The 24,741-nt window shown below is 50.5% G+C and overlaps 1 protein-coding gene across 6 annotated transcripts in view; it reads left to right on the top strand.

Annotated features, from left to right (window-relative positions):
* Window positions 1–8,538: 8,538 nt before the first annotated feature.
* The window catches only part of ACLY (ATP citrate lyase), a 44,805-nt gene continuing 28,602 nt past the window's right edge, over window positions 8,539–24,741 (top strand). For 2 of the 6 annotated variants that reach the window (XM_077853212.1, XM_077853211.1), the window contains exons 1-12: window positions 8,539–8,641; window positions 9,343–9,388; window positions 12,971–13,157; window positions 14,294–14,416; window positions 16,427–16,489; window positions 16,954–17,144; window positions 17,634–17,713; window positions 19,295–19,425; window positions 20,231–20,349; window positions 21,399–21,535; window positions 22,442–22,503; window positions 23,948–24,065. In XM_077853212.1, coding sequence (XP_077709338.1) covers window positions 8,554–8,641; window positions 9,343–9,388; window positions 12,971–13,157; window positions 14,294–14,416; window positions 16,427–16,489; window positions 16,954–17,144; window positions 17,634–17,713; window positions 19,295–19,425; window positions 20,231–20,349; window positions 21,399–21,535; window positions 22,442–22,503; window positions 23,948–24,065 — 1,345 coding nt within the window. In that variant the 5' untranslated portion in view covers window positions 8,539–8,553. Of the gene's footprint in view, window positions 8,692–9,342; window positions 9,389–12,957; window positions 13,158–14,293; window positions 14,417–16,426; window positions 16,490–16,953; window positions 17,145–17,633; window positions 17,714–19,294; window positions 19,426–20,230; window positions 20,350–21,398; window positions 21,536–22,441; window positions 22,504–23,947; window positions 24,066–24,741 lie in introns of all 6 variants that reach the window. The other 4 variants (XM_077853210.1, XM_077853206.1, XM_077853208.1 and 1 more) reach the window with 3 other exon arrangements.

The following is a 24,741-nucleotide window of genomic DNA, read 5'->3' as shown; positions in this document are numbered from 1 at the left end:
CCCGGGTCCGTCGGCCGCCAGCGTGCGCGTGCGCGTGCGCGTGCGCATGCGCCTGCCCGGTAGCGCCGGGGCGACGGCGTGATAGCCGCGTGGCGGGGGCTGCGGGCGGGCCGCGCCGGGCGGAGTGTGCTGCTGCCGGCTCCGTGGGCTCTCTCCCGTGTCCGGAGTTTACAGCCAGAGAAGTCAGCAGAGCACCAGGGGCAGAATTCCAAATAGGGATAAGGCGTACGTAGCAAGGATATGTGCACTGTGCACCGCCACATGCAGGATGTGAGGATTTGCAAGAAACTTCGTGGAAGATGAGGTTGGGTTTAACCTTAATTTAACAGGGCACCTGGGTGGCTCAATAGTTGAGCGTGTGCCTTTGGCTCAGCTCGTGATCCCGGGGTCCTGGGATCGAGTCCCACATCCGGCTCCCCGCAGGAAGCCTGTTTCTCCCTCTGCCTCTGTCTCTGCCTCTCATGAATAAATGTTTAAAAATCATTAAAAACAACGTTAACGAATTTATTGAGCACCTGCTAGTGGTAGGCTCTGATGCAGGCCTTTCCTGACATCTTCCCCCATTCCCTCACTATGCCAAAAAGGTAGGCCAGATTCTTCCAGGTTCCAGCGAGCACCTTGCCTTTGCGACGTTACTTTTATTTTATTTTAAGATTTATTCATTTATTTATTCATGATAGACAGAGGAGAAAGAGAGAGAGAGAGAGGCCGAGACACAGGAGGAGGGAGAAGCAGGCTCTATCCCGGGAGCCCAGGATGACGCCCTGGGCCAAAGGCAGGCGCTAAACCGCTGAGCCACCCAGGGATCCCGTCACGTTACTTTTAAAACGTCAACTTCCAAAAAATAAATTAAAATAAAATAAAACAAAACAAAACATCAACTTCCAATGCCAATGAGATTGTGACCTCCATTAAGGTAGGGACCCTGTTATAACCTTGTATTTTCAGAATTCAACTGTCTGGCACATAGTAGGAGCTAAATAAATCGTTGTTAAAGTTTAAATAGTTAAAAGTTTGCCCTAACTACCCACACGTGTACACAGGAGTACACATAAAAGTGGAGAAATGTGAATAAGGTCAGTGGATCACATCAGCATCTATTTTTTGTTGTGTTATGGTACTCAAGGCTTTTAAGATGTTGCCACTGGGGGAAACTGGGTAAACGATAGATGGGATCTTTTCATTATTTCTTACAACTGTCTCTGCATTTACAATCACCTCGAAATAAAAGTGTAATTAAGAAAAGATGGGCAGCCCGGATGGCTCAGCAGTTTAGCGCCGCCTTTGGCCCAAGGCCTGATCCTGGCAGCCAGGGATCGACTCCCAGGTCGGGCTCCCTGCATGGAGCCTGCTTCTCCCTCTGCCTGTGTCTCTGCCTCTCTCTCTCTGTCTCTGTCTCATGAATAAATAAATAACATATTAAAAAAAAATTCAATGGAGGAAAGGATAATCTTTCAACAAATGGATAGCCATTTACCAAAAGAAAAAACCTTGCCTCACCCTATTACAAAAATTAACTCTGAAGACTTCAATGTAAAAGGTAAAATTAGAAAATCAGAAAAAAAAAAGTAGGTGAAAATAACAAAGCACAGGGGCACCTGGGTGGCTCAGTGGTTGAGCGTCTGCCTTTGGCTCAGGCCGTGACTCCAGTTTGAGGATGGAATCCCACATTGGGTTCCCCGGGGGAGGCTGCTTCTCCCTCTGCATATGTCTCTGCCTTTCTCTGTCTCTCATGAATAAATAAATAAAATCTTAAAAAAAAAAAAAAGAAAATAGCAAAGCACAAAAACATGAAAAAGGAAAAAATAAATTTGACATAAAGATTTTGTTCTTCAAAAGACACAGAAAAAAATTAAAAAGCAAGATGCCTGGCTGGCTCAGTCAGTAGAGCATGACTCTATCGATTTTGGGATTGTGAGTTTGAGCCCTGTGTTGAGTGTATGTAGAGATTACTTTTTCAAAGTAATCTGTAAAATGAAATCTTTACAAAAAAAAAAAAAAAAAGAAAAGAAAATTAGGCAAACTACAGGCTGAGATAAAATAAAATATTTGCTAAATGTATATCTGAGGGTCGCCTGGGTGGCTCAGTCACGTTAAGCATCTGCCTTCAGCTGGGGTCATGATCCCAGAGTCCTGGGATTGAGCCCCACATCAGGCTCTTTGCTGGGTGGGGAGCCGGCTTCTCCCTCTGCCTCTGCCTACAGCTCCCCCTGCCTGTGTGCGCTCTCTCTCTCTGTATCAAATAAATAAATAAAATCTTAAAAACAGGGGATCCCTGGGTGGCGCAGCGGTTTGGCGCCTGCCTTTGGCCCAGGGCGCGATCCTGGAGACCCGGGATCGAGTCCCACGTCGGGCTCCCGGTGCATGGAGCCTGCTTCTCCCTCTGCCTCTCTCTCTCTCTCTCTCTCTCTGCGACTATCATAAAAAAAAAAAAAAAAAAAAATCTTAAAAACACACACACACACACACAGTTAAGGGGCACTTGGGTAGCTTAGCCAATTAAGCATCTAACTCTTGATTTCACCTTAGGTCAAGATCTCAGGGTCATGAGATGGAGCCTCTAGTTGGCTCTGCGCCTAGCGAGGAATCTGCTTGAGATTCTCTCTCTTTCTCCCCCTGATCTTGCTCGCTTTCTCTCAAAAGTAAAATCTGTATTAAAAAATAGTAATAATATTGTGTGCTTTTTGACAGAATACAAAGCACGCTGTGATCTTGACAGCATCACAATGAAGGATGAAAAATAGTTTTTCTATTTTTTTTTTTCTGGGTTCATAGATGAAACAATGAGACTGAGAGATGTGACAGAGCTTGCCTAAAGCCACATCACCAGGAAATAGGTGAACTGGGCTGGGGCCCATGCCTTACATAGGATGGGTTAGGGTAAAAAGCATTGGAATTAGTTCCCAACCTGTCCCAGCCTTTTATTAACTAGACTTTTTATGTTACCTCGTTATATGGCCTTCTTTTTCTTTTCTTATATCCTATTGTGAAATATAACATAGGTGCAAAAACGTATATGAAATGTACGTATACAGTTTATTAAATAATTATACAACGAACACCCATGCAACAACCTCAAAGGTAAATCGAGAGATATTGCCAACTGGGGGCTCCCTGTGAGACCCCTCCCCAATCACAGTCTCATCCCTGCCTTACCCCCTCCCCAGCAACCACCTTCCTGGTTACTATCCTGGTCTGAGCCCTCATTGGCTCCCTCCAGGATTACTGCAATATTCTTCTAATTAGGTCTCTTCTACCTTTGCCTCCTTCCTTCTCAGCACAACAGAATATTCCTTTTAAGGGACACCTGACTGGCTCAGTGGGTAGAATATGTGACTCTTGATCTCAGGGTCATGAGTCCAAGCCCTGTGGTGGGTGTAGAGCTTACTTTAAAAAAAACAAAAAGTCAAAAAAATAAAGTTACCCTATTAAAAAAATATGTCTTTTAAAATACAAGTCAGATCCTGTTACTCTGTGTTCAAAACCCTATAGTGATCCCCCATTTCATTCAGAATAAAACCTACTCTCTCTATCACTTCCTGTGCTCTGGCCACTTGGCCTCTTAACTGTTCCTTGAATAGGGAAATAGTAGACATGCTCCTCCTAGGGCTTTCACTCTGAGTGTTCTCTCAGCCCCAAATGGTTTGGAATTGGTCTGGAATGCTCCCTCCTGGCCACTTAACAGATCCTTTCCCCTCCTTCATGTATTTGTTCAAATTTCTCCTTTGTAATGAGACTTCTCCCAACCACTGTATTTAAACTGTAACCTATTAGCCCTTGTTTTTTGCTATTTCCCCTGATAAAATGTGAGCTACACAAGGCTGAGCATCTTGGATTGTTTCATTCATTGTTCCTCAAGTGCTTAGAATAATACCTGGTTGCAGGTGTTCAGTAAATATGTATTGAATGAAAGCACGAGAGTCCATATTTCTTGTGATAACCATTTCCTTGCTTTTCTAGGTACTTTTCCCACCTATGTATCCATTCCAAATAATATAACTTAGGGTTTGTTTGTTTTAACTCTATGTAAACTGAATCATCTTGTACACATACTTTTTATGCTCCACTTTCTTTTGTTCAACATTATGTTTTTGAGATTCATTCATGTTGTTGCATGTGGCTGCAATTCATTCATTTTCCCCTTCTGTCAAGTTTTTCCTTGTATAAATGATATCTCAACCTATAAACCATTCAACTGTTTAAGGAAATCTGGCCTCTGCCCAATTTTTGGACAATCTCACAAGTATCTTTGGGCACGTATGTGTATGAGATTCTCCTGGGTCTATCTAGGAGTGGAGTTGCATGGTCTCTGTGTATGTGACTCTTTAGTTTTACTGGATAATACCAGATGGCTTCCAGAGGGATGCAAACATCTGCCCTCCTGCATTGCCCATCTGCAGTATGGTCACCTTTTTGGGCCTCTGTTGCTCCTGTATTTCCTTTGTAAAATAAGAGAATTGGATGAAGGGATTTCTGAGATCTCTTTTGATTCCGATGTTTTGTGATTTTATGATCAAGGAGGCCTAAATAAGCAGCAGTCGTGGCTGCACGTCCTTGAGGCAGTACCTAAATTATGAAGGAGGGAGACAAGTGCACCTTCAAGCACCCTCTGGTGAGGCACAGTCCTAAACTCTAAAGACTGGTGTCGGGATCCCTGGGTGGCACAGCGGTTTAGCGCCTGCCTTTGGCCCAGGGTGCGATCCTGGAGACCCGGGATCGAATCCCACGTCGGGCTCCCGGTGCATGGAGCCTGCTTCTCCCTCTGCCTGTGTCTCTGCGTCTCTCTCTCTGTGTGTGTGACTATCATAAATAAATAAAAATTAAAAAAAAAAAAAAGACTGGTGTCGAGGGGCACCTAGGTGGCTCAGTCGGTTAAGTGTCTGCCTTCAGCTCGGGGCATCATCCTGAGGTCCTAAGATAAAGCCCTTCATTGGGTTCAGTGGGGAGCCTACTTCTCCCTTTCCCTCTCCCTCTGCTGCTGTGCTCTCTCTTGCTCACTCTCTCTCAAATCAGTAAATAAAATCTTAAAAAAAAAAAAAAGAGAGAGAGACTAACATCAAAGTAGAGACTCTGACCCTCATGGAGACTGGCAATTCTCATTTGTATACCGTGATTTCTGTTTCTGCCCACCCTTGTGAGAATTTCCAAACAGAGAACATGGCAAAGAGAGACAAGAGGCAAAAATAATGAATTCATTCAGAGAGAAGGATACACATGTCAAGTCAAAATCAAGGGTAAGTGATGTGTGTGTGGAAGGAGCTGTGCAGGTTCTGTCTTAGGACAGGAAGTGGCAAACTGTCTTCCTACGGAAGGCATCCTGAAAGAGGAAAAGAGGAGGGAATCTCACAGGAAGACACCTGGTGAGGATGAGGCAGTGGCAATTTTTAGAACAGGGTGAGTGTTGAGCTGGGGACAGACTCTGGGAAGAAACCAGGCAAAAGCTGCTTGGTCTGGCTAGAGAATATTTCTTGTGCACAGAAGCCGGTTCTGGCTGCACCTCCCTTGGAAGCTTCCCCGGGACACATAGGCTCTTGGCCCTTGGCTCCAATTGAAGGCTGCTCGGTGCTGGGCAAAAAATGAAAGTTGCAGGAGTGAGAACCTCCCTCATGCTTCAAAGGGCAATTCATGATGGGCCTCTGCTGTAAGCCCCTGTCTCTGGTTGTCACAGGGAGACAGGTGGGTTTGTTTGTTTGTTTATTTATTTATTTTAAGATTTATTCATGAGAGACACAGAGAGAGAGGCAGAGACATAGGCACAGGCAGAAGCAGGCTCCCTGCAGGGAGCCCCATGCAGAACTGGATCCAGGACCCCTGGATCACATACTGAGCTGAAGGCAGATGCTCAATTTCTGAGCCACCCAGGTGTCCCAACAGGTGGACCCTTGGCCTGGCTGCATCTTGTCTGTCCTCCTCTGCTCTTCTATAATTTCTTTCCTTTATTCACATGTTCATTTCAGCATTTATTCAGTCATGTGTACAAGGAGTGTCTAATGTGTGCCTAGCTCCATGCGAGGCACTGGGGATGCCAAAAGGAACGAGTCACAGTCCTGGGTCTTGAGGAGCTTCCAGCCGAGTAGGGAAGAGTCACTGGATATGACTCCTCACCTTCCTCCTCACCTACTAGTTGGTAGTGGACAGGGTCCAGAGAGTCAGTTACTCATTTGCAAAATGATGATGATGCTTAACTCAAGAAGTTGCTGTGAGGCATATTCATTAGCATCCGTACCTTTCATATAGTGTTTAATGAATATTAACTAAGATGGATTAACATCTAGAAGGGAGTCACTAGGTAGTTCTAATGCTACTGTGGTGGAATGTCTGTAGCCTAGATGCAGAGGTAGTGCCTATATCCTTCTGTATCTGGTGACATAGACTTGTCTTCCAGCCCTATCTAAAAGAGGAGGGAGGTGATTCAAATGGCAAAACAAAAGAGTTTAGGGCTTTTAAGTCAGAGAATAGGAAGGTAAGAAAATGGGGCCCAGACTGATCGATCATTTTAGAGCAGAAGAGCTTCTGCAGGAGCATAGAGGAGCAATGCTAGTTTTTCCTGGGGGAGGTTGAGAGTTGTTGGGGAAAGACCTAGCATTGAATCACTCAGAGAACTGAAAAATCCCAGTGCTTGGTTGGCTCATGGACCCTCTGGCTAGCACCTCTCCTCCCTCACTCCCTGGACAGCTCCTTTCTTGTTGCTCCCACACAGGACGAGTCATATTCGGGTCCAGCAACACCTATATGGGGGACTTACCTTCTCAGCAAGTATTTATTGAGTGTTTACTATGTACCAGGCCCTATTCAAAGTGCTGGAGACACAGCAGTGAAGAAAACAAAGAGCTTCATCTTTGTGTACAAATGCCCCTATATCTGAAGGATAAATTGTTAGAAGTGGAATTGCTGGGACAAAAGCATGTGCATTGAAAATTTTTATTGATATTGCCGAATAGACAAATGTTCTGTTACGGTTTATATTCTACTTAGATGACGGAGGGTATCTTTCTAACTAGAGGGATAATTGCTACACAAGTGATTCCTCCTGACTGTACTCTTCCTGCTAGCCCCAGAACACCTTGGGGGGTTGCTGTTCCCTGAGGCTAGAAATGGAGTACCTTTTTAGGAGATGTTTTCTTTATCTACCGAGGGGTGACCCTTTGAGATTTGTGCTTTTGGGGAAGATTCTTGATAGGGTTGGAGCTCAAGCCACATAGAAGACTCTCTAGGAGCAACAACAGAGAGGAGATGAAGAGTTGTTCTTTCAAAAGGATGACTGGAAAAAAAAAAAAAAAAAAAGGATGACTGGGAGGAAAGGAACCAGAAAGTGACATTTGGGATCATTTGGATCATTTGGTCCAGGCATGGGCAGCAAGTTTAGCTGCCCCACTCCTGACCACAACTGGATTGGGGGAAGGAAGGCTTCCCAAAGTTTTTGTCCACAAGAATGTCGCAACATTGTTGCAGTGTCAGTATGACCAGGGGCTTGGCAGGGGGCACAGGCCTGGTGATTCTCTGCACACTGGGCTGACCCTTTCACCTGACCTGGCCAGTGCTCCATTGGTTCTCCTTCCTGGAGCTAGGTAGCTGTTAGGGTCAGTGAGTTGCTCAGGAGACCTGCAGGACTGGGGTGAAAGCTCCAGAATGTCAGAGCAATAGATACATGTCCTGGCTTTCAGGATTGCCTGATTTCAAATATTCTACCCCACAAGTTCACTGGCACCTGTCAGATCTGGTGTCCTAGTTTTTGGTTTGGAAAATAGCCTGTCTCACAGGTAATGGAGAAGGAGGCAACAGTTCATTAATCCCAGCATGGAAGCTGGGATGGCGGGTAAGGGGAAGCAGGAGACCTGCAGATACAGCTCTAGCCCCATGCTAGAATCTCCCGGTGAATTCTCAGCTCCACAAGGAGGTGAGGTGAGTGGGACGCAAAGCGGTGTGACTGGCACCCACTTAGCCCCACCCGCTCACCCCATTCCCGCCCTATCCCACATTAGGAGTTCTAATCTCGTCTCTTAATCTTGCCCCACCGGCTCATTGGAGAGGGCCCACGTGCAAATGCAAATCCAGCCTGCCACTGCTACTTAAAAAAGCGGGTCTAAGCAACTGGTTTCAGTGTGGCCGATTTTAGGTGGCCGGGATACGGACGTTAGTCTCTCCCAAGGGGAGAGAAGAGGGAGACTCCAGGTCTCCAGAACTGCGCTACAGCCTATTCCGCCAACCCCACCCCCACACCGCTCCCTTCAGAGTGGCGGTCGGCCCAGCCCCTAAGTGATCAGGCCACGGCCCCCCGCCCCGTACGTTCTTCTCCAGCATAGACCGGCCCATCTCCCCACCCGAAGCCCCGCCCCAGCCCCGCCCCCAGCCCCTCCCCGGCCCTGCCGGCTCCCGAGAGGCGGTGCCGGCCAGCTGTCTGGACGGACGCTCCAGGTGGACTACAAGTCCCAGCAGACCCTGCGTCCCTCCCCCTGGGGCGGAGCTATACCGGGCAGCGAATTGGGAGGAGCCCTGGCGCTCAGGCTAGGGAACGCGTGTGACCAATCGCAGAGCCGCTCGCTCCGTGTGCCGATGGGGGCGGGGAGAAGCCCGCAGGGGCCCGGACAAAAGCCGGATCCCGGGCGTCTGCTGGAGGCTGGAGCGCTCCGGGCATTGGGCGGTGAGGCGGGGCCTGCGGAGGGAGCGCCGCGCACGGACTTTCGCAGCGAGGTTAGTGGCGGGCTGCTGCCGTCGCGAGAGGGACCCTACCTGCCCCGGGAGCTTCCCGCCTCCCTCCCCCAACCCGGAACCGCCTTCCCCGACGCCGGCTTGGTGCTCACGTGCCCTCCCTGCACCTGCCTGCAAGTTCTGGGGGTCTTCGCTTTAGGTTAGCCTTCGCTCGGAGCCCCGGCTGGTGGCCGCGTGTCGGCGGCCCCACCCCCACTCCCCCACATTCCAGTTTCTGGGAATTTGCACGCAGTGAGCCGTCGTCCTGGCTGCTTCTCCCTCCGCCACGCTGCCTTTGCGCTATCCGGGCGCCCCTCACCCCGACCGGGGGCCAGTCCTTGAGCCTCTTCGGGCTTCAGCGGGCTCCCTTGTGTGCCCATCCGGGTCTCCCCACCGCACGCGGGGGACGGGAAGTAGGAAGAGTGGTGGCCACTCGCCCCACTCCTGCCCGGGCTCAGGCCCTTCCTCAATTTTTTATTTTTTAATTTTTTTTCCTTCCTCAATTTTTTTGTGAAGAGTCGACCGAGTCCCGCGCGGAGAAAGTGGAGGGAGCGAGCGGGATGCACAGCCTTGGCAGCCACGCGGGGCCGGGCTGTCCCACGGTGCCCGAGGCCTGGCCTCGCTGTGGGGACCTGCCTGTGGGGCAGCGGGTAGGACCCTCCTCGCTCTGGAAGTGCCTCCGGGCCCAGCCTCCAAGCGACAGATGGCCAGAGTGCCACTCTCCCTCCCCACCTCAGGCGCTGACGCGGAGCCTGGCCAAGGCTGGGTCCTGAAGGAGCCTCAGGATGCGGCCGCCGCCCTCCTGTAGGGCCTGGCTGAGGGCCAGACCCAGCGCCAGCTGCCCTCCAACCTTGCCAGATACTGTGCAGTACCCAGGAGTTCGGCCTTTGGGAGTCCCCTAGGGTCTGCCTGGCAGGGCAGTTTTAGCGGGAAGGAGCAGTGCATGGCACAGTTTGGCCGGCCAGCCTACTCCCTCCACCCTTTGACTTTGCTCTTGCAGCCGGCTCAGATCCTTGGATATCTGAAATACTGGGTGAGGAAAAGCTGGTAGACCCCAGCTGCCCAGGGCTGGTAACTTTCATCTCTGAGAGAACTTTAACAGGTTGGGCCAAGGTGACAGGAAGAGCCCTTGGACACCGGGTAGCTGGTGTCTCCACCCGCATTCTGACACTATGCTTGCTGCAGGAGGGGACCCTCACAGAATTCTGCTTCTCCCTTTTCCTCCAGGAATTGCTTGTCCTCTCAGAAACAAAAACCACACCAATCTTATGGATACTAACCTAAAAATGAATGCTTTCTGTCTTTCCCAGACAGAGACCCTAAGTAGCATCCCCAGTGGTTCCTCTGCACTGGCTGTGTCCCAGGGGTACATTCCTGGGGGATGAACTCCTTTCATTCAGCCTTACTGTGGGCTGCCTCACCCCTCAGTGGCTGCTGTGGATGAACTCAATCCTGGGTTGCTTACCTGTCTACAGAAAAGACCCCATTCAGCACATAAAGTCCTTCCTTTGAGGGGGGAGAAAGAGAGTGAGTGTGTGTGTGTGTTCAGGTTCCTTGGCATGATTTCCCCCGAATGATTTACTTGGTATTAGGTGACAGTTCCTGGGGCCTCAAAGCAGACCCCGGGGGTCTTAACTCTGTCCTAAAACCACCTGTCATCAGTTTGACCACATAATTCAGCCCTTGGGGAGTTGGTGGCCTGGATTCCCAGATCCAGATTGGTATATACTTGATTTGGGGCGGGGGTGGGGGGTGTTTGTTTTGTTTTTTAACACTTTATGTCCCATTGTCACTAGAGCAGATTCTCTTAAGTGATGGTCTGTGGTCATAATCAGAAGCGCCTTGAAATGATATGCACAGTCAGGTAGGGGCACATTTTTCTGGGCTTTAGGTGCTCAGGAGTCTGAGACCTCAAATAGATGAAGAGCCGTGGCCCTAGAGAGACTACCAAGACCCCCCACCCCGAATGATTAAATTTTTGAGCTTTCTCTACCCAGTCTATTCCCTGGGTTTGTGAGCCTTACCCTGCATTGGTGAATATGCAAAGGCCAGATACTGTCCCTACTGTTACTCTATCATATAAATCCTGCCTGGGCCTTGAAAGGCCCTGCCCCATCTAAGCCACAGTGCTCTGGTGGCATCTGTTGTTTTGGTAAGATGGCAAATATGTTCTATCCTATATTGTGCCTGTGTTGTGTCTCCCCCCTCCCTCCAGGACCCTGTGGAAATGATCTCTTGGGTCTGAGATTTGATCTGGGGCTCAAGAAAGTTGTGATTTTTCAGCTGCAGAACATCTCTTTTCTCAGCCTTATCTTTTGTCTGCTTTGAGAGGTGCCAGGTTTGGGGGGTCGTTGTTCTGGGAGTGTCTATCAGACTGCTCTCTGCTGGGGAGGCTTAGCTGAGGGGCTCCTTCCTCCTGGAGTTTGTGATCACTGGTGCCTGATATGTCTGAACTGCTGAGGGTGGTCAGCAGCTGTGCCCTCCTTTCCCTGATTCATCTGCCCTGGGTTATATACTCTGTTTGGGAGGGGGGTGGGGGCAGGTGTACCCATCTGATTTCAGGACCAGTTTTTCTGGTCTGAAGTCAAGAAGGTTGGGAAATGGAGCTGGAGTGGGTGGGGGGTGGAGGACTGTGGGACACTGGGGCTGGTTGAGGCATCGCCTTCGGAAACATGTCGAGGAGGAGCCGGAAGTCATCCCAGGGGAAGGCTAGAAAAGGAAACATTTCTTTTGAGCCCCTTCCCAACTACCCCACTTTGGGCCAGACACCAGACTGAAAGCACCCATTGTGCTGAGCTGGAGACTAGCTGGGAGGCTGAGGGGGCCAGCCAAGCCAGAGTGAGAACCTGAAGCCCCAGCCTGGTCAGTTGGGAGGGAGGTGGAGTGTGGCCTCTGGAACTTTGGCCTGTCCTGAGCTGGGGATGGAGACCAACCTTCCTGGGTATATAACCCAGCCAGGCCTCTAACTCTGCCCTCCTTTATTTGAACGACTTTTCTTCTCCAGCAAACTCAGCAGCTTCAGTTCTGGATCTTTGTGGGAGAGATTGGAGTGACTTTTACTGATCTGGACAAACTCTTAGCATGAATGATGGTTTCCTTTCATTCCCTCCCCCCACCTCTCATTCCTTTCCCCAACTTGCTCCTGTCACTACCCATGAGAGAATGGGTGTTTCAGGACACAGCAGTGGAGTGGGAAAATAAGGAGATTGTCATCACAGACTCTTCTGTGAGGTGAAGGGGGGGCCACGGCCTGGTCCTTGGAGAAATGGTCTTTTCTCTAAGGCTGAGGTGTTAGGCGTTTTCTGGGGACCAGGAATAAGGATTTGAGTTCAAGTCCTGGGTCTCCTGCTTATTAGTTTGACTTTTGGGGCTAGTTATCTTAATTCCTCTGAACTTTTATTCCTCAACTAAGAAAGAGGTGAATTTCAGTGTACTTCCCAGGGTTCATGTAAGATGAGCGTCTACATGCATGTGACCAAAGATGACTTCTGGCTCCTTCCCCAGCTCTGGCTCAGTTAGAAGTGACCAGTACAGAGCGGTCCCCAAAGAGGCCCCTGGCTTGCTCTAAACTAGCTGCTGGGTGACTCATTGGAGCGGGTGGGATGCACTGAAGGTCACTGTTCCCCTGCCCTGTGTCTGCTCTGAACTCAAGGGTGGGAGCCTAATGTCCTGGGAGAAATAAACTCTGAGATGACTCTTCCTCTTTGCTCCTTCGGGACTTGATCCTGCCTGAGGTTAAGTAAACTCACTTGCCTGGCTCTCAGCCTGGTTGGTGATGAGAGTAAGTGTGTGAAGTGGGTGAGTCTGGGCGTGGGGGGGATAAAACCTGTAGGGGGAGTAAGGGTAGCATTGCACAATTCTGGCTGGGCGCCCCGTAGGTCACAGAACCAAAGGGTGTGTTTCCGTGTCTGTGTGAGACCTCGAGTGTGACCAGTACTCGGGTTTGGGTCACACACTGGTATTCCTGTCTCCCCATCCAGCTACCTTTTACTGCGAGACGAATGTGAGTTGGTTTGCTGAGAAGAAAGTAGAGACAGGATTGAGGCCAAGAGTCCTGGGGGAAAATACCACCTTTGTTTTTCTCCACTACCTTCTCTCCCATCATTTCCTGATCCTCCTTCCCTGCTGTCAGAAGTGGTCATTAAGATCTCCCTTCCATCCCTCCGACTGAGCCAGTTTTCTTTCCCTCTCTTGAGAAGCACTAAGATCTGATGTTATTGTCTGGGGGCAGCTGTATACTGATCTGTTTCCCCTGCCCCTTCCTACCAGCTCCTCTTCCCCCAACAGGTAGAGCGGGTCCCTCTGCAGCCATGTCGGCAAAGGCGATTTCAGAGCAGACAGGCAAAGAACTCCTTTACAAGTACATCTGCACCACCTCGGCCATCCAGAACCGGTTCAAGTATGCCCGGGTCACCCCTGACACAGACTGGGCCCGCCTGCTGCAGGACCACCCTTGGCTGCTCAGCCAGGTGAGCCTGCCCTCCCCGGGCCCCTTCTTCCAGGCCCAAGGTCAGAGGAAGAGAAAGGATTGGTGTAGTGGAGACATCACAACAAGTCACGTGATGGCATACTGCCCGCATCAATAGACAGTGTGCAGTGCATTGAGTGGGGTTTTGTGTTCTGCTGTGGACCCCACATGTTGAGGTGCCCTCGTAGGAGACAGCACATGGGCTTGGAACTGGACAAACTGGAGTCCAGATTGAAGCTGTCTGTCGATTAAACATGTGGCCTGGAGCAAGCTGTTTTACCATTCTTGAGTGTCTTAATTCCCCATCTGTCAGGTGAGCGTAACACTCACCCTGTGAACAGTACAGAATTAGCAGTAACGTCTGGAAAGCATTTAGTGTGCCACGTGGCACTTGGTAGATGTTCAGTAAAAGTAGGTTTGTGCCCCACCCCCCAAATGGAGCATAACAGGAATGTGTCCACAAGGAAATGTGCTGTGAACTTTGTGTAGAATGGCTGATAGCCTTGGGCAGCTGGCCTGGAGTCTGGGGTCAAGGCTCCTTCATCTGATTCCTTACAGGGCCATTGTTGGGAAGTGCAGACTTCCTGGGTAGGGCCCAGAGAGCAGGACTAGGACCCGCGGCAAGTTCTGGGGGTGTATATTCCCTCCTGCTGCCTTAGGAGATGGTGCCTTTCCTGGCTAGCAGTGTGTGAGAGTGCTTAGGGGCTGCTTGTGGGGCTTGTAGGCAGGATCAAGCACCGGGATAGGATTGATCAGGTCTCTAAGGTCCTTTGTCACCCCAGGGCTCTGTCTCTATTCTTCCTTTTGGATCACAGGTGCTGATCCATATTCTGAAGAGTTCATGGTTCAGTGAAGCTAAGATACCACATAGAGAGGGTAGTGAATCATTCATTCAGCAGGGATTTGGCGAGCACCTACTCTGCCAGGCCCGATCCTGGGCCATGGATGGCTCTAGATTTCTGGTTAGCAAAAGAAAGGTGTAGGCTGGGAGAGGGGAAGGAAGCTTCCAGAAGTTGACCCTGAAGAGTAGGTGCATGGATTAGAAGCCACACAGGCTTTCCTGTGCTTTGGGTCCCCAAACTATAGCCTCTTGCCCTTCCCTTTCCTTGCTCCACATACAAACCCCTCTCATTTCAGAGTTTGGTAGTCAAGCCAGACCAGCTGATCAAACGGCGTGGAAAGCTCGGCCTAGTGGGAGTCAACCTCACACTCGAAGGCGTTAAGTCCTGGCTGAAACCACGGCTGGGACAGGAGGCCACCGTGAGTATGGGGACAGGTTGAGGTGGAGATGCTCTTGTAACAGAAGCAGAGGTGGTCACCTCCAGATCAGTGGCACTGTGGGTTACCCTTCACCTATCCACACTGTAGCCTGGGGAAGGCGAGAGTCCTGAAGAGCTAACTTGAATGGCAGGGCTAATCATGGTGCCCATTCCCAGCTCTGCCATCAGGGAATGGCAAGATGAGCTGCAAAAGTCACCCCAGTACAGTTCACAGCTGGGTGAAAATGGTGTTTCTTTAAAGGTGATCATGGAGATGGGACTCTGAGGCCCATTCTGGGAATTCCTTCTTTCCTTCCTCCTTCCCTCCTTCCCTCCCTCTCTCACTCCCTCCTTCCCTCCTTTCCTCCTTCCCTCCCGTGCTTGCTTGCTTGCTTGCTTTTTAAAAATATTTATTTATTTGATGGAGAGAGAGAGTAAGAGAGTAAGCACACAGCAGGCAGAGGGAGAGGGATAATCAGGTTCCTAGCTGAGCAAGGAGCCTGATGCGGGGCACAATCCCAGGACCCCAGGATCATGAGCATGAGCTGAAGGGAAGTGCTCAACCGACTGAGCCACCCAGACGTCCCTGGGAATTCCTTTCTTTTCAGTTTCCAGAAAAGGCATGGCAGCTTGTGACGTGTATACCAAAGGGGGACGGGGGTGGTACTGTTCAAGAAGGGAGATACAGACTGTTTGGGGCCGAGAGACTCAGATGAGACTGTTAATACTGAAGAGTAAATTCAGTTTTTGGCTTCTCCCAGCTTGGTGATTAATGTCTGCTCTGTAGATGAGAGCTAAAGTGAGATATGGTTTGGGAAGGCAAGGAGAGGCTTAGGGATAAAATTGCAGTTCTTCTCCCTCTTAGAAGGGGCTGGAGAGGGGGAGGGGGCTCAGGTGTCCCTGAGACCAGGGAGGGTGTGCTGTCCTGTGACTGTGACCAGGGATGAGCTATTCTCTTCCTTGGCAGTCCTGGAAGTAGGATGAGGATGGCAGTGGACTGTCTTCCTCTCTTACTGGGCTTTCTCAAATTAGCTCTTCATGGTAATTTCTCAGTTTCTGGCTCTTGGAGTCAAGAGGGCTTCTTTTTTTTTTTTTTTTTTTTTAAAGAGGGCTTCTTAAAGTCGTACATGGACCTGGAGGCAGAGGGATCTTGACTGGCCTTTGTGCTTGCAGTCGTCTGGGGAGAGGATGGCAAGGTTAGGGGCTGAATGTTTATCTCCAGGGAGGTCCTTAGGCTGGCCCTTGGGAGGGGGATGCCAGCAATGTCTGAGCTGGCAGCAGCGTCAGTCCCAGCAGGAGCGGCTCATTAGCTCTGATGGATCACTGTCTGGTTCCTGACTCAGCAGTGACGCACATGGGCGGGCGGGGGCTTCGGGACACACTGGGATGAGGACTGTCTCGCCTCAGCAGGCTCCAGGGACACACTCAAACTGATTAGCTCTGCAGGTCTGTTATCCTCAGCCAGGAAAGTGTGTGTGAAGTTTTCCCTGTCAGGTTCTCACTCCCTCCCCCTGCACCCATCCCTGCTATTCCCTGGGCCTGGACTTCCATCCTTGGGTGGTGTCTCTCTGGTTGAGCTCTGGGATGGAGTGCCTTGATTTGTCTGGGCTCTTTAATTTGCACGGCTGACGGCAGGAGGGAGAGGACTCCTGATGTCTGTGACTTTGGGGCTGGGGCAACATTGTCTGCCCAGCTTGTTTGTCAGCCTCTAGATGAGGCAGAAAAAGAACGTATGAGGTCAGTACACTTCAAAGTGTAGCTGGAATGAGGGCAGTGAACGGAAAAGACTATCTCATGAAGACTTCTTTAGCTTAGGGGTCTGTGACCCCATTGCCCTGTTTTGTTTTTGTTTTTGTTTTTCCTGGAAAACCTAGCTCTGTCAGATGTTGTAGCAGTAGTACTTGGGCCCCACCTCCGATGGGACAGCCAGGCGGGAGGAGCAGAGGGCAGTCCTGTCCTGGGGAACAAGATATGCTGTCCATCCAAGCTTTATATTCCTTGATCCCCATAGGTTGGCAAGGCCCGAGGCTTCCTCAAGAACTTTCTGATTGAACCCTTCGTTCCCCACAGTCAGGTATGTGTGAGGTGGCTTCAGGCTGGGTCTTCTCCCTTCCTTTGTGTTCGTCAACCCTAAAATGGTAAAAGAAGAAACGAAGCTACTGGAGAAAAGTCAAAGGGACCAGAGTCTCTGAAGCTTCACCAGTGGTCTGAGGGTGCCATGGAGCAGGCAGTCCAGAGATGAAGGAAAAGACTTAGTTTGTAGCAGGGAGGAATCAAGGCTCATAACAGAGGGAACTTCTCAGCGCTGAGATGAGAAAGACTTAGAGGTAGGCATCCTCCCCCAGGTCAGTTCACAGTGGCTGAGGTTGTCAGCTAGCGAGGCAGTGACCTTTTCTCTCCTCTTGTCCCCGAGGGGAAGATGGGGGACAGGTCTCCCCAGGTGAGTGTTCTCTACTAGGGTTTTAGAAATGAGACGACAGGGATTGGGCTCCCCAGGTGAGTGCCCCTCACTCCTGTGGTACTGGCTTCCCCTTCAAGGCGGAGGAGTTCTATGTCTGCATCTACGCTACCCGAGAAGGGGACTATGTTCTGTTCCACCATGAAGGTGGGGTGGACGTGGGCGACGTGGATGCCAAAGCCCAGAAATTGCTCGTTGGTGTGGACAAGAAACTGAATCCCGAGGACATCAAGAAACACCTGCTGGTCCATGCTCCTGGCGACAAGAAAGAGTTGAGTGAGAGGGAGGGCAGGCAGGTGGCATCAGGGAAGTGGGGAAGGCTGACAGCTCAGGGCACAGAGTAGGGAAAGCAAGGCAGTCTTCCCCATGAGGGCATCTGCTGACCTGCCCCAGCATCTGGGTGGGAGGGTGGGCACAGCCTGTACCCGTCCCGAGGAGGGACGGGTACTGGGGGCGGACAGGAGGCTGGCTCACATTGAAATATGCCAGCAGTGTCCCTCACCTCGTTGCCCCTGTGTCTGGCATCACCGCCTCCAGCTTAATGCCTGACAGCTCCTTTCCGCCTGGATGGCTGAAGAGTGATGTCCAGGGAGCAGGGTTCACTAGAAGAAAATGAGAGGTTGGCAGGGCGAGTGTTAGGAAGTGGAGCTGTCAGTGGCAGTGAGAGGTTGCTGTAGAGAGGGCATGTTTGAGGGGCTGCTGCTGAGCCTGCTCCGTGGCTCCCTGAGGATTGACCATCCCCTTCTCGCTCCCCCTCTAGGATTCTGGCCAGTTTTATCTCTGGCCTCTTCAATTTCTATGAAGATCTGTACTTCACCTACCTCGAGATCAACCCCCTTGGTAACTGGCTCTGCTGGGGTGGGCCTGGGCGAGGGTCAGTTACAATAGGGTCCCAGTGCCTGTGGTAACCCTGACATTGACATTCAGAACACCAGACCCCACCCCCAACACTGGTAGAGGGCAATACAGACAAGTGTGTTTGCAGAGGGATGTCTGGGCTCATGGAGTGCAATCTCCTGTTTCTGAGCTCTCAGAAGACCATGATTATTCCTCTTTGACCAACTCCAGCTTTCTTTGGTTTCAATTTGTTCTGTGATGGGGAAGTCCTGATTTTGATCTCTCTACCTACTGGGTGTTCCTGCCCGTGGGTTAAGCTGTACTGCCAGGATCTGGGCTGCCTCTGCACAGGTCTGACCATTCAGGCCCTTCTTTCCTCTGAGTGCCCTCAGAGCACCCCCCCAGGAGTTGGTCAATCATTGAGCCCCAAGGCTGGGAAGACCTTAGTCCAAGCCTCTCAGGCAGTGAGAGAGGAGGGTGGCGTGAGCTGGCTCTGGCCAGGACTGCTCAGGGCAAAGTCCGATTCCAGATTCTAGCTGGAGATGCAGCCCCTCTAATGAACCAGATGGTTCTGTGCTAACTTAATTAGCTAAATGGCCCTGGGGTGAAGGGAAGATGAATGTCCAGTTAGATGGCAGTAAGTGAATCCTGGCTGGGGGCCCAGTGCACCCCGTGGCTTCTCACTCCCCAGACACTGAAGGCTTCCCAGCCAACCTCAGGAAACCCAGATGTACACACTCTGGGCTTCCCATCAGGGGTATTCTGACAGCAGCCTTTACTTTAATGCTTTTTGTTTTAATGGCAAAGCTATGGAAGGGTCAATGGTTAGATTTAAGGTATGGAATGTACCATTGTACTTTCTTCCTTTTTTTTTTTTTAAGATTTTTATTTATTTATTTATTCATTTACTTGTAAATGAACAAATGAATGAATGACAGGCAGAGACATAGGCAGAGGGAGAATTAGGCTCCCTGCAGGGAACCCGATGTGGAACTTGATCCCAGGACCCAGGGATCATGACCTGAACCAAAGGCAGATAGATACTCAACCACTGAGCTACCAAGGTGCCCAGAATGTAGCATTTCAGGAAATGTTTAAAATCTGCCATGGCATAGGGGTACCTGGGTGGCTTAGTCAGTTAAGTGTCCAATTCTTATGCTCAAGTCATGATCTCATGGGTTGTGGGATCATAGGGCTCCGTGCTCAGCAAGGAGTCTGCTTCTCTCCTTCTCCTACTGCACCTCCCCTGACTCACACGTGTTCCCCCCTCCCTTCAAATAAATAAATACATACATATTTTTTTTTTAATGCCATGGCAACTAAAACAGACTTCCCTGTCACATTACCTGTAGGTCAGGGCTGAGGGGTAGTGATCTTAAATGATTTTCTTTTAATGGGGTAAAAGCTGTGTGGAAGGGCCATCTGGTCTTCTGTGGAGCTGGGCAGTTAGTTATTAAGTCTGGGTGGGACCCCCGGGGGGAGGAGGGAGGTGGTTGGTGTGTGGGGAAGCCTGTGGAGGTGTTTGGAGGTTGGTGGTTGTCTCTGCCTGGGGTCTGCCTCTGATTGCCTCTGCTTTTCTTGTAGTTGTGACCAAAGATGGCGTCTATGTCCTTGACTTGGCGGCTAAGATAGATGCCACGGCTGACTACATCTGCAAAGTGAAATGGGGTGATATAGAGTTCCCTCCTCCCTTTGGGCGGGAGGCTTATCCAGAGGTAAGGCTGCTCTGGGGAGGAGATGGAGGGTGAGGGGGACCTGGGAGAGGGTGACTGATCTCAGAGGAACATCAGGCTCCCCTCGTGGGCTGTACATTTGGCAGGAAAGGAAGGTTGAAACCATTTAATTTTCTTAAAACCCCAGAGGAGGGGGTAGTGGGAGTCAGCCAAGCCTCTGAATCATGGCCAGAAATCCTTTTAGACTTCTCTCTTAATCAACCTCCCTGGGCTCTTAACTTGATTTGTTGATAATTCCGAGTGGCTCTTGCTAATCCTGCCAGAGGAAGGTAGTTCTTTTGGCCACTTGCTGAGAATTTTAATTGCTCTTTCCTACCTCATCCTCTTGAGAGGTCCTCACAACAGGATCAGGCCTGTGAGTCATAGCTGAGGCCAGGAGAAGAGGCTGGGCTGGGAGAAGGGATGGGGCCTGCAGGTGGACATTGGGAGTGGGGGCCATGGTAGAAGCAGGGTAACCAAAAAAACCAAACCAAACAAAACAAAAGAAGCAGGGTGACCTAGTGAGGCCTGGGGCTTGAAACGAGGGCCAGGAACTTGAGGTCAGAGAGAAAGGAGTTGGGAAGTGTGTCCCGAGGCAGTGACTGCGGCCATGGGGGTTTCGGTACTTGAGAGACATCATCATGTTTTGTCCCAGGCACATAGGACCTTACACAACTCCTCTCCTTGGCCCTGTTAAGGCAACTGAGGACCTCTTCATGTGTCTCCAGGGAAAGGAGCAGGGTCCTGGGAGCTGGGACCCAATGAAGGGGGTACCTCCAGGGCCCACCTGTTGCTCTCTGGTCCCTAGGAAGCTTATATTGCAGACCTGGATGCCAAAAGTGGGGCGAGTCTGAAGCTGACCTTGCTGAACCCCAAGGGGAGGATCTGGACCATGGTGGCCGGAGGTGGCGCCTCTGTAGTGTACAGGTGATGGAGGGGCTGCTGCAGGGATGGCAGCTGGGTGTGTCCGGAGTCCACGTGTGTATGGTCTGGAGCAGACTGCTTCATCTTGGGGTCGGGGTGGGGGTCGGAGTGGGGCTCTTCATTTTCTCCCCTTCATGCAGAGCAGAGGCTCTGGTAAAAGCCTGTATGCTACCTTCTGCAACTTTCTTGTTGGCTTCCAAATGAGGTTATTTTTTATTGGTTTTCATCTCTGTGATTAATGATACGTGCTTCACACAGGTATGATAAATGCAGAGAAGAACCTAAAAGTAAATGTTGCCCGGCTCTTTCCCCACCCCTCCTCCCAGTAGGTCACCATAGTGAGCACGGTGCTGCTTATCCTTCCAGCTGTTTAGATGCCTGTATAAGTACTCATACTTTCACATTCCACAGGAAAATTGGGATTGTATTCTTTTTTTTTTTTTATGATTTTATTTACTTATTCATGAGAGAGAGGTAGAGACACAGGCAGAGGGAGAAGCAGGCTCCATGCAGGGAGCCCAACATGGGACTCGATCCCGGGTCTCCAGGATCACACCCTGGGCTGCGGGCGGCGTTAAACTGCTGTGCCACCAGGGCTGCCCTGGGATCGTATTCTATACCGTTTGCAATATCTGGTGGTTCTGCACTATTTCTAGGCAGTGATCTACCATGTTCCCTTCTGTGCCTGGCTGGACCCTCCTCTAGCTGCAACCATTTCACTTCCCTGTTGGGTAGCCTGGCCGGGACTCCTGCAATATGTGATTTTTCCTTGTGTCTGGAAGTGCTCCTTGTTTCTTTGACTTGCCAGTATCAGTCTAGGGCCCCATAATGGCCTGGGGCTAGCAGAGCTCACTGTCAGGGAGCGTCTGGTGTAGTGCAGTTGATCTTCAGGCATGCCTTTTGTGGACCTGGAGGGTGTGAGTCCCAAGAGATTGGCTCCGTGGGCTGGCTACTGGGCTTTGGGGGGCATCTACATGTCCTCCTGGGCACCCGGCTGCCACCCTCTGCCACTACAGTCAGAGCCAGCATTGACTTCTGTGTCTCCCTGGCAGTGATACCATCTGTGACTTAGGGGGTGTCAACGAGCTGGCAAACTACGGGGAGTACTCAGGTGCCCCCAGCGAACAGCAGACCTATGACTACGCCAAGACAATCCTTTCCCTCATGACCCGGGAGAAGCACCCAGACGGTGAGATATACACGCTCCTTCCCCAGGACAGCCCCTTGTGCTGCAGTGGCAATAGCTTTGGGCGAGAAGGCACTTGGGTGGTGGTCCTAGTCCTTTGCAGCCTGGGGTTAGTCCTTCAGCTTCTGGACCTCTGTTTCTCCAACTAGACAGTGTGCAGTGTGGCATCTGTTAAATGTGGTAGGCTCTGGAGAGGCAAGGAAGTGATATGTATATAAAGCCCTATGAGGGACTGCAAAGGGGGTAGCAGTGTGCTCTTAACAACTGCTATAAACTCAGATCTTAGTGGCCTACTTCTTCTTTTTTTTTTTTTTAAGATCTTTTTTATTTGAGAGAGAGACACAAAGAGAGAACAAGAGAGGGAGAGAGCACAAAGCAGAGAGAAGGGCAGAAGGAGTGGGAGAAGCAGACTCTCCACCAAGCAGGGAGCCCGATGTGGGACTCATCCCAGGAGGGATCACAACCTGAGCCGAAGGCAGATGCTTTACTGACTGAGCCATCCAGGCACCCCTAGTGGCCCAATTCTACGTTTACTATCTGGGCTGTGGGATTTCCAGCTTCCCTTTACCACCTGTCCAGTGTTTGGGGACTACACATACCAGTTTTCCCGCCCTTGGGCCAGAAGAGATTCCCACTAGGGGTATCCAGAAACCAAACTGAGTTTCTCAGTGCCAACTAGGAACAATGTAGAGGTTCCTAACCACCTGCTTGGTGGCATAGGTGATGGAAGGCTGAGTTGGTTAAGATTGAACGGACGTCAAGGGAAGCCAGCCTATTCCCTGCCCCACCCAGCCTCTGTATGGATACCTCTTAACACTTGGGGAACCTTTGCTTTTGAACTCCCTTAGTTGTTGGCTATCTGGTAAGATGTTCATGTCTACCTTTCTAACCCTTCTACTTCAAACACAGGCAAGATCCTCATCATCGGAGGCAGCATTGCAAACTTCACCAATGTGGCCGCCACGTTCAAGGTAATCAGCCACAGAGGACTATGCAGCTTCTAGGGAGTGTGGGTTTGGGGGAAGTCAGGAAGGGAGGTTTCCATAAGCAAGGTTTGAGGCAGAAGCAGGTTCCCATGACTTTTACCCAATTCAGTAGGTGTGCTTATCCCAGGGTTCCTTGTTGGGGATGCAGAAGACACCGGGATAGATTCGGGTCTTCTCCTAAAGGTCACAATGAGGAAAATGGTTCAGTGATCTGGGGCTCTTGTTCAGCCAGCCAGGGCCTATTAGCCTGGGTCTGTGTGCCCAGGTCAGGGGTGTGAGCACTCAGTTCAGAGTATGACTGCTGGTCAGGAAGAATGGCAGCACTATAATGGCTTGGGAGTCATCCCCTTCTGAGCAGCCACCCTAGGAGGCTATTTCTTGTTCTGTATTGTCTGATTGCTCAGTGAGGTTATTCAAAAGAATGTGTCCCATTTAGTCGTTGCTAGAAGTCTTGAGAATAATGAATAAATAAATGTCAGCCTTGAAAATCTGAGTTCTAAAGAAATAGGAAGACCAGGCCTTGTCAGTTTTATCCTAAAACAGGGTCTCCTTCATTGGTCCCAATTCAACAAACAAATCTGAAACAGGTGAATCTTGACAGTTTTGTGTTCACTTCTGAGTGATCCTATAATAAAGGCAGCAGTGTTGATTGGGTGCTCAGGTCTGGAGCAGGAACTGGGTATAGTGCATTCACCTTGGGTGACAGTAGACACTCCACTCCTGACTGAGGGAACCAGCCTCCTGTATGGAGAGACAGAACTGATATGTACCTGTACATTGTCCCAAATTGTTTCCAGAGTTGATATTCTTTGCAAGGGCTGTTCCATGAAATTGCTGGAAGAAGCTTTAGTATTTAAGTGGACCAGGTCCGGTGGCGCAGCGGTTTGGCGCCTGCCTTTGGCCCAGGGCGGGATCTTGGAGACCCGGGATCGAATCCCACGTCGGGCTCCCGGTGCATGGAGCCTGCTTCTCCCTCTGCCTATGTCTCTGCCTCTCTCTCTTTCTCTCTCTGTGACTATCATAAATAAATAAAAATTTAAAAAAAATAAAAATAAAAATAAAAATAAGTGGACCAGGTCCTAATACTTCTGAGAACTCTTGCATAGGACCCTGGCCTTAGTTTCCCCCCAGACTGCAATAAGAGATAATGGCTGGAGCCAGCACCCTGCGTGTTGTGGGGCGTGACTTCCAGATCCTGCAATACTGTGTCAGCCACATCATGAGTGCCTGGGTGTCCCAGGCCTTGCAGTTGATTGTGCGTAGTCCAATCCACACATGTGAAACTCTTGGCTGCCTGTGCCTGCCATGCTTCTCCATGAGGAAGCCACTTTCGTTATGTGCACCCTGGTATGTTTATTGTAATTGTAACTAACTGACTTATGACTGCCTTGTTTTTAGTCAAATGTCTGTTGGCCCTTCATGCTTCCAGGGCATCGTGAGAGCGATTCGAGATTACCAGGGGCCCCTGAAAGAGCATGAGGTCACCATCTTTGTCCGAAGAGGTGGCCCCAACTATCAAGAGGGCTTGCGGGTGATGGGAGAAGTCGGTAAGATGGGAACCTTTTCTCTCCCAAACCACCATATAGTGGCCTACCTCTGTGGGCTTTCTGGAAGAGGCTCACTTCCGTGAGCAGACACTTCAGTACTCCTGCCCTCCCCTTTCTGGATGTGCAGCTTGCTTCTGCTAACATTCTCTGTGCTCATCTGACAGAACCCCTGACCTAAACTTCAGAATGGTTCAGAAAGCATTTCCATTCAGCTGTTTGTTGACCAAATATTTGTGGAACGCCCGCTCTATGCCAAGCACCAGAGTTAGAGCTGCACATGTGACAGATAGCAGGCCCCTTGTGCTGTTGTGAACATTGACTGTAACATCGGGTAGCACTAGGTGCCACAAAAGCAAACAAAGCCAAATAAAGGGATGGTGTGTTTGTTGAGGGGGACAGGACCAGTTTTAATGGAGTGATCAGCGAATGCTTCACTGAAAAGGTGACATTTGAGCAGTGAGCTGGAGGAGAGGAGGGAGCAGCTCAGCGGCAACCACAGAGGGAAGGGCAAGTCCCAGGACCCTGTGTGGGAGCGTGCTACTGTGTTAGACCAGCAGGCAGGACCAAGGGAGCAAAGGCAGGTTGTTGGCAGGTGAGGCGGGGAGACAGTGGGAGCCATGTGGGGTGGTACAGGTACCAGGGGCACTTGGCCATGGCCCTGGGCTGGCAATCTCTG

This window comes from Canis aureus, chromosome 16 (genome assembly GCF_053574225.1).
Source record: "Canis aureus isolate CA01 chromosome 16, VMU_Caureus_v.1.0, whole genome shotgun sequence".
Taxonomy (NCBI): domain Eukaryota; kingdom Metazoa; phylum Chordata; class Mammalia; order Carnivora; family Canidae; genus Canis; species Canis aureus.
Note: the sequence above shows the minus strand (reverse complement) of the source record. Positions and strands in the feature narration are given on the sequence as shown.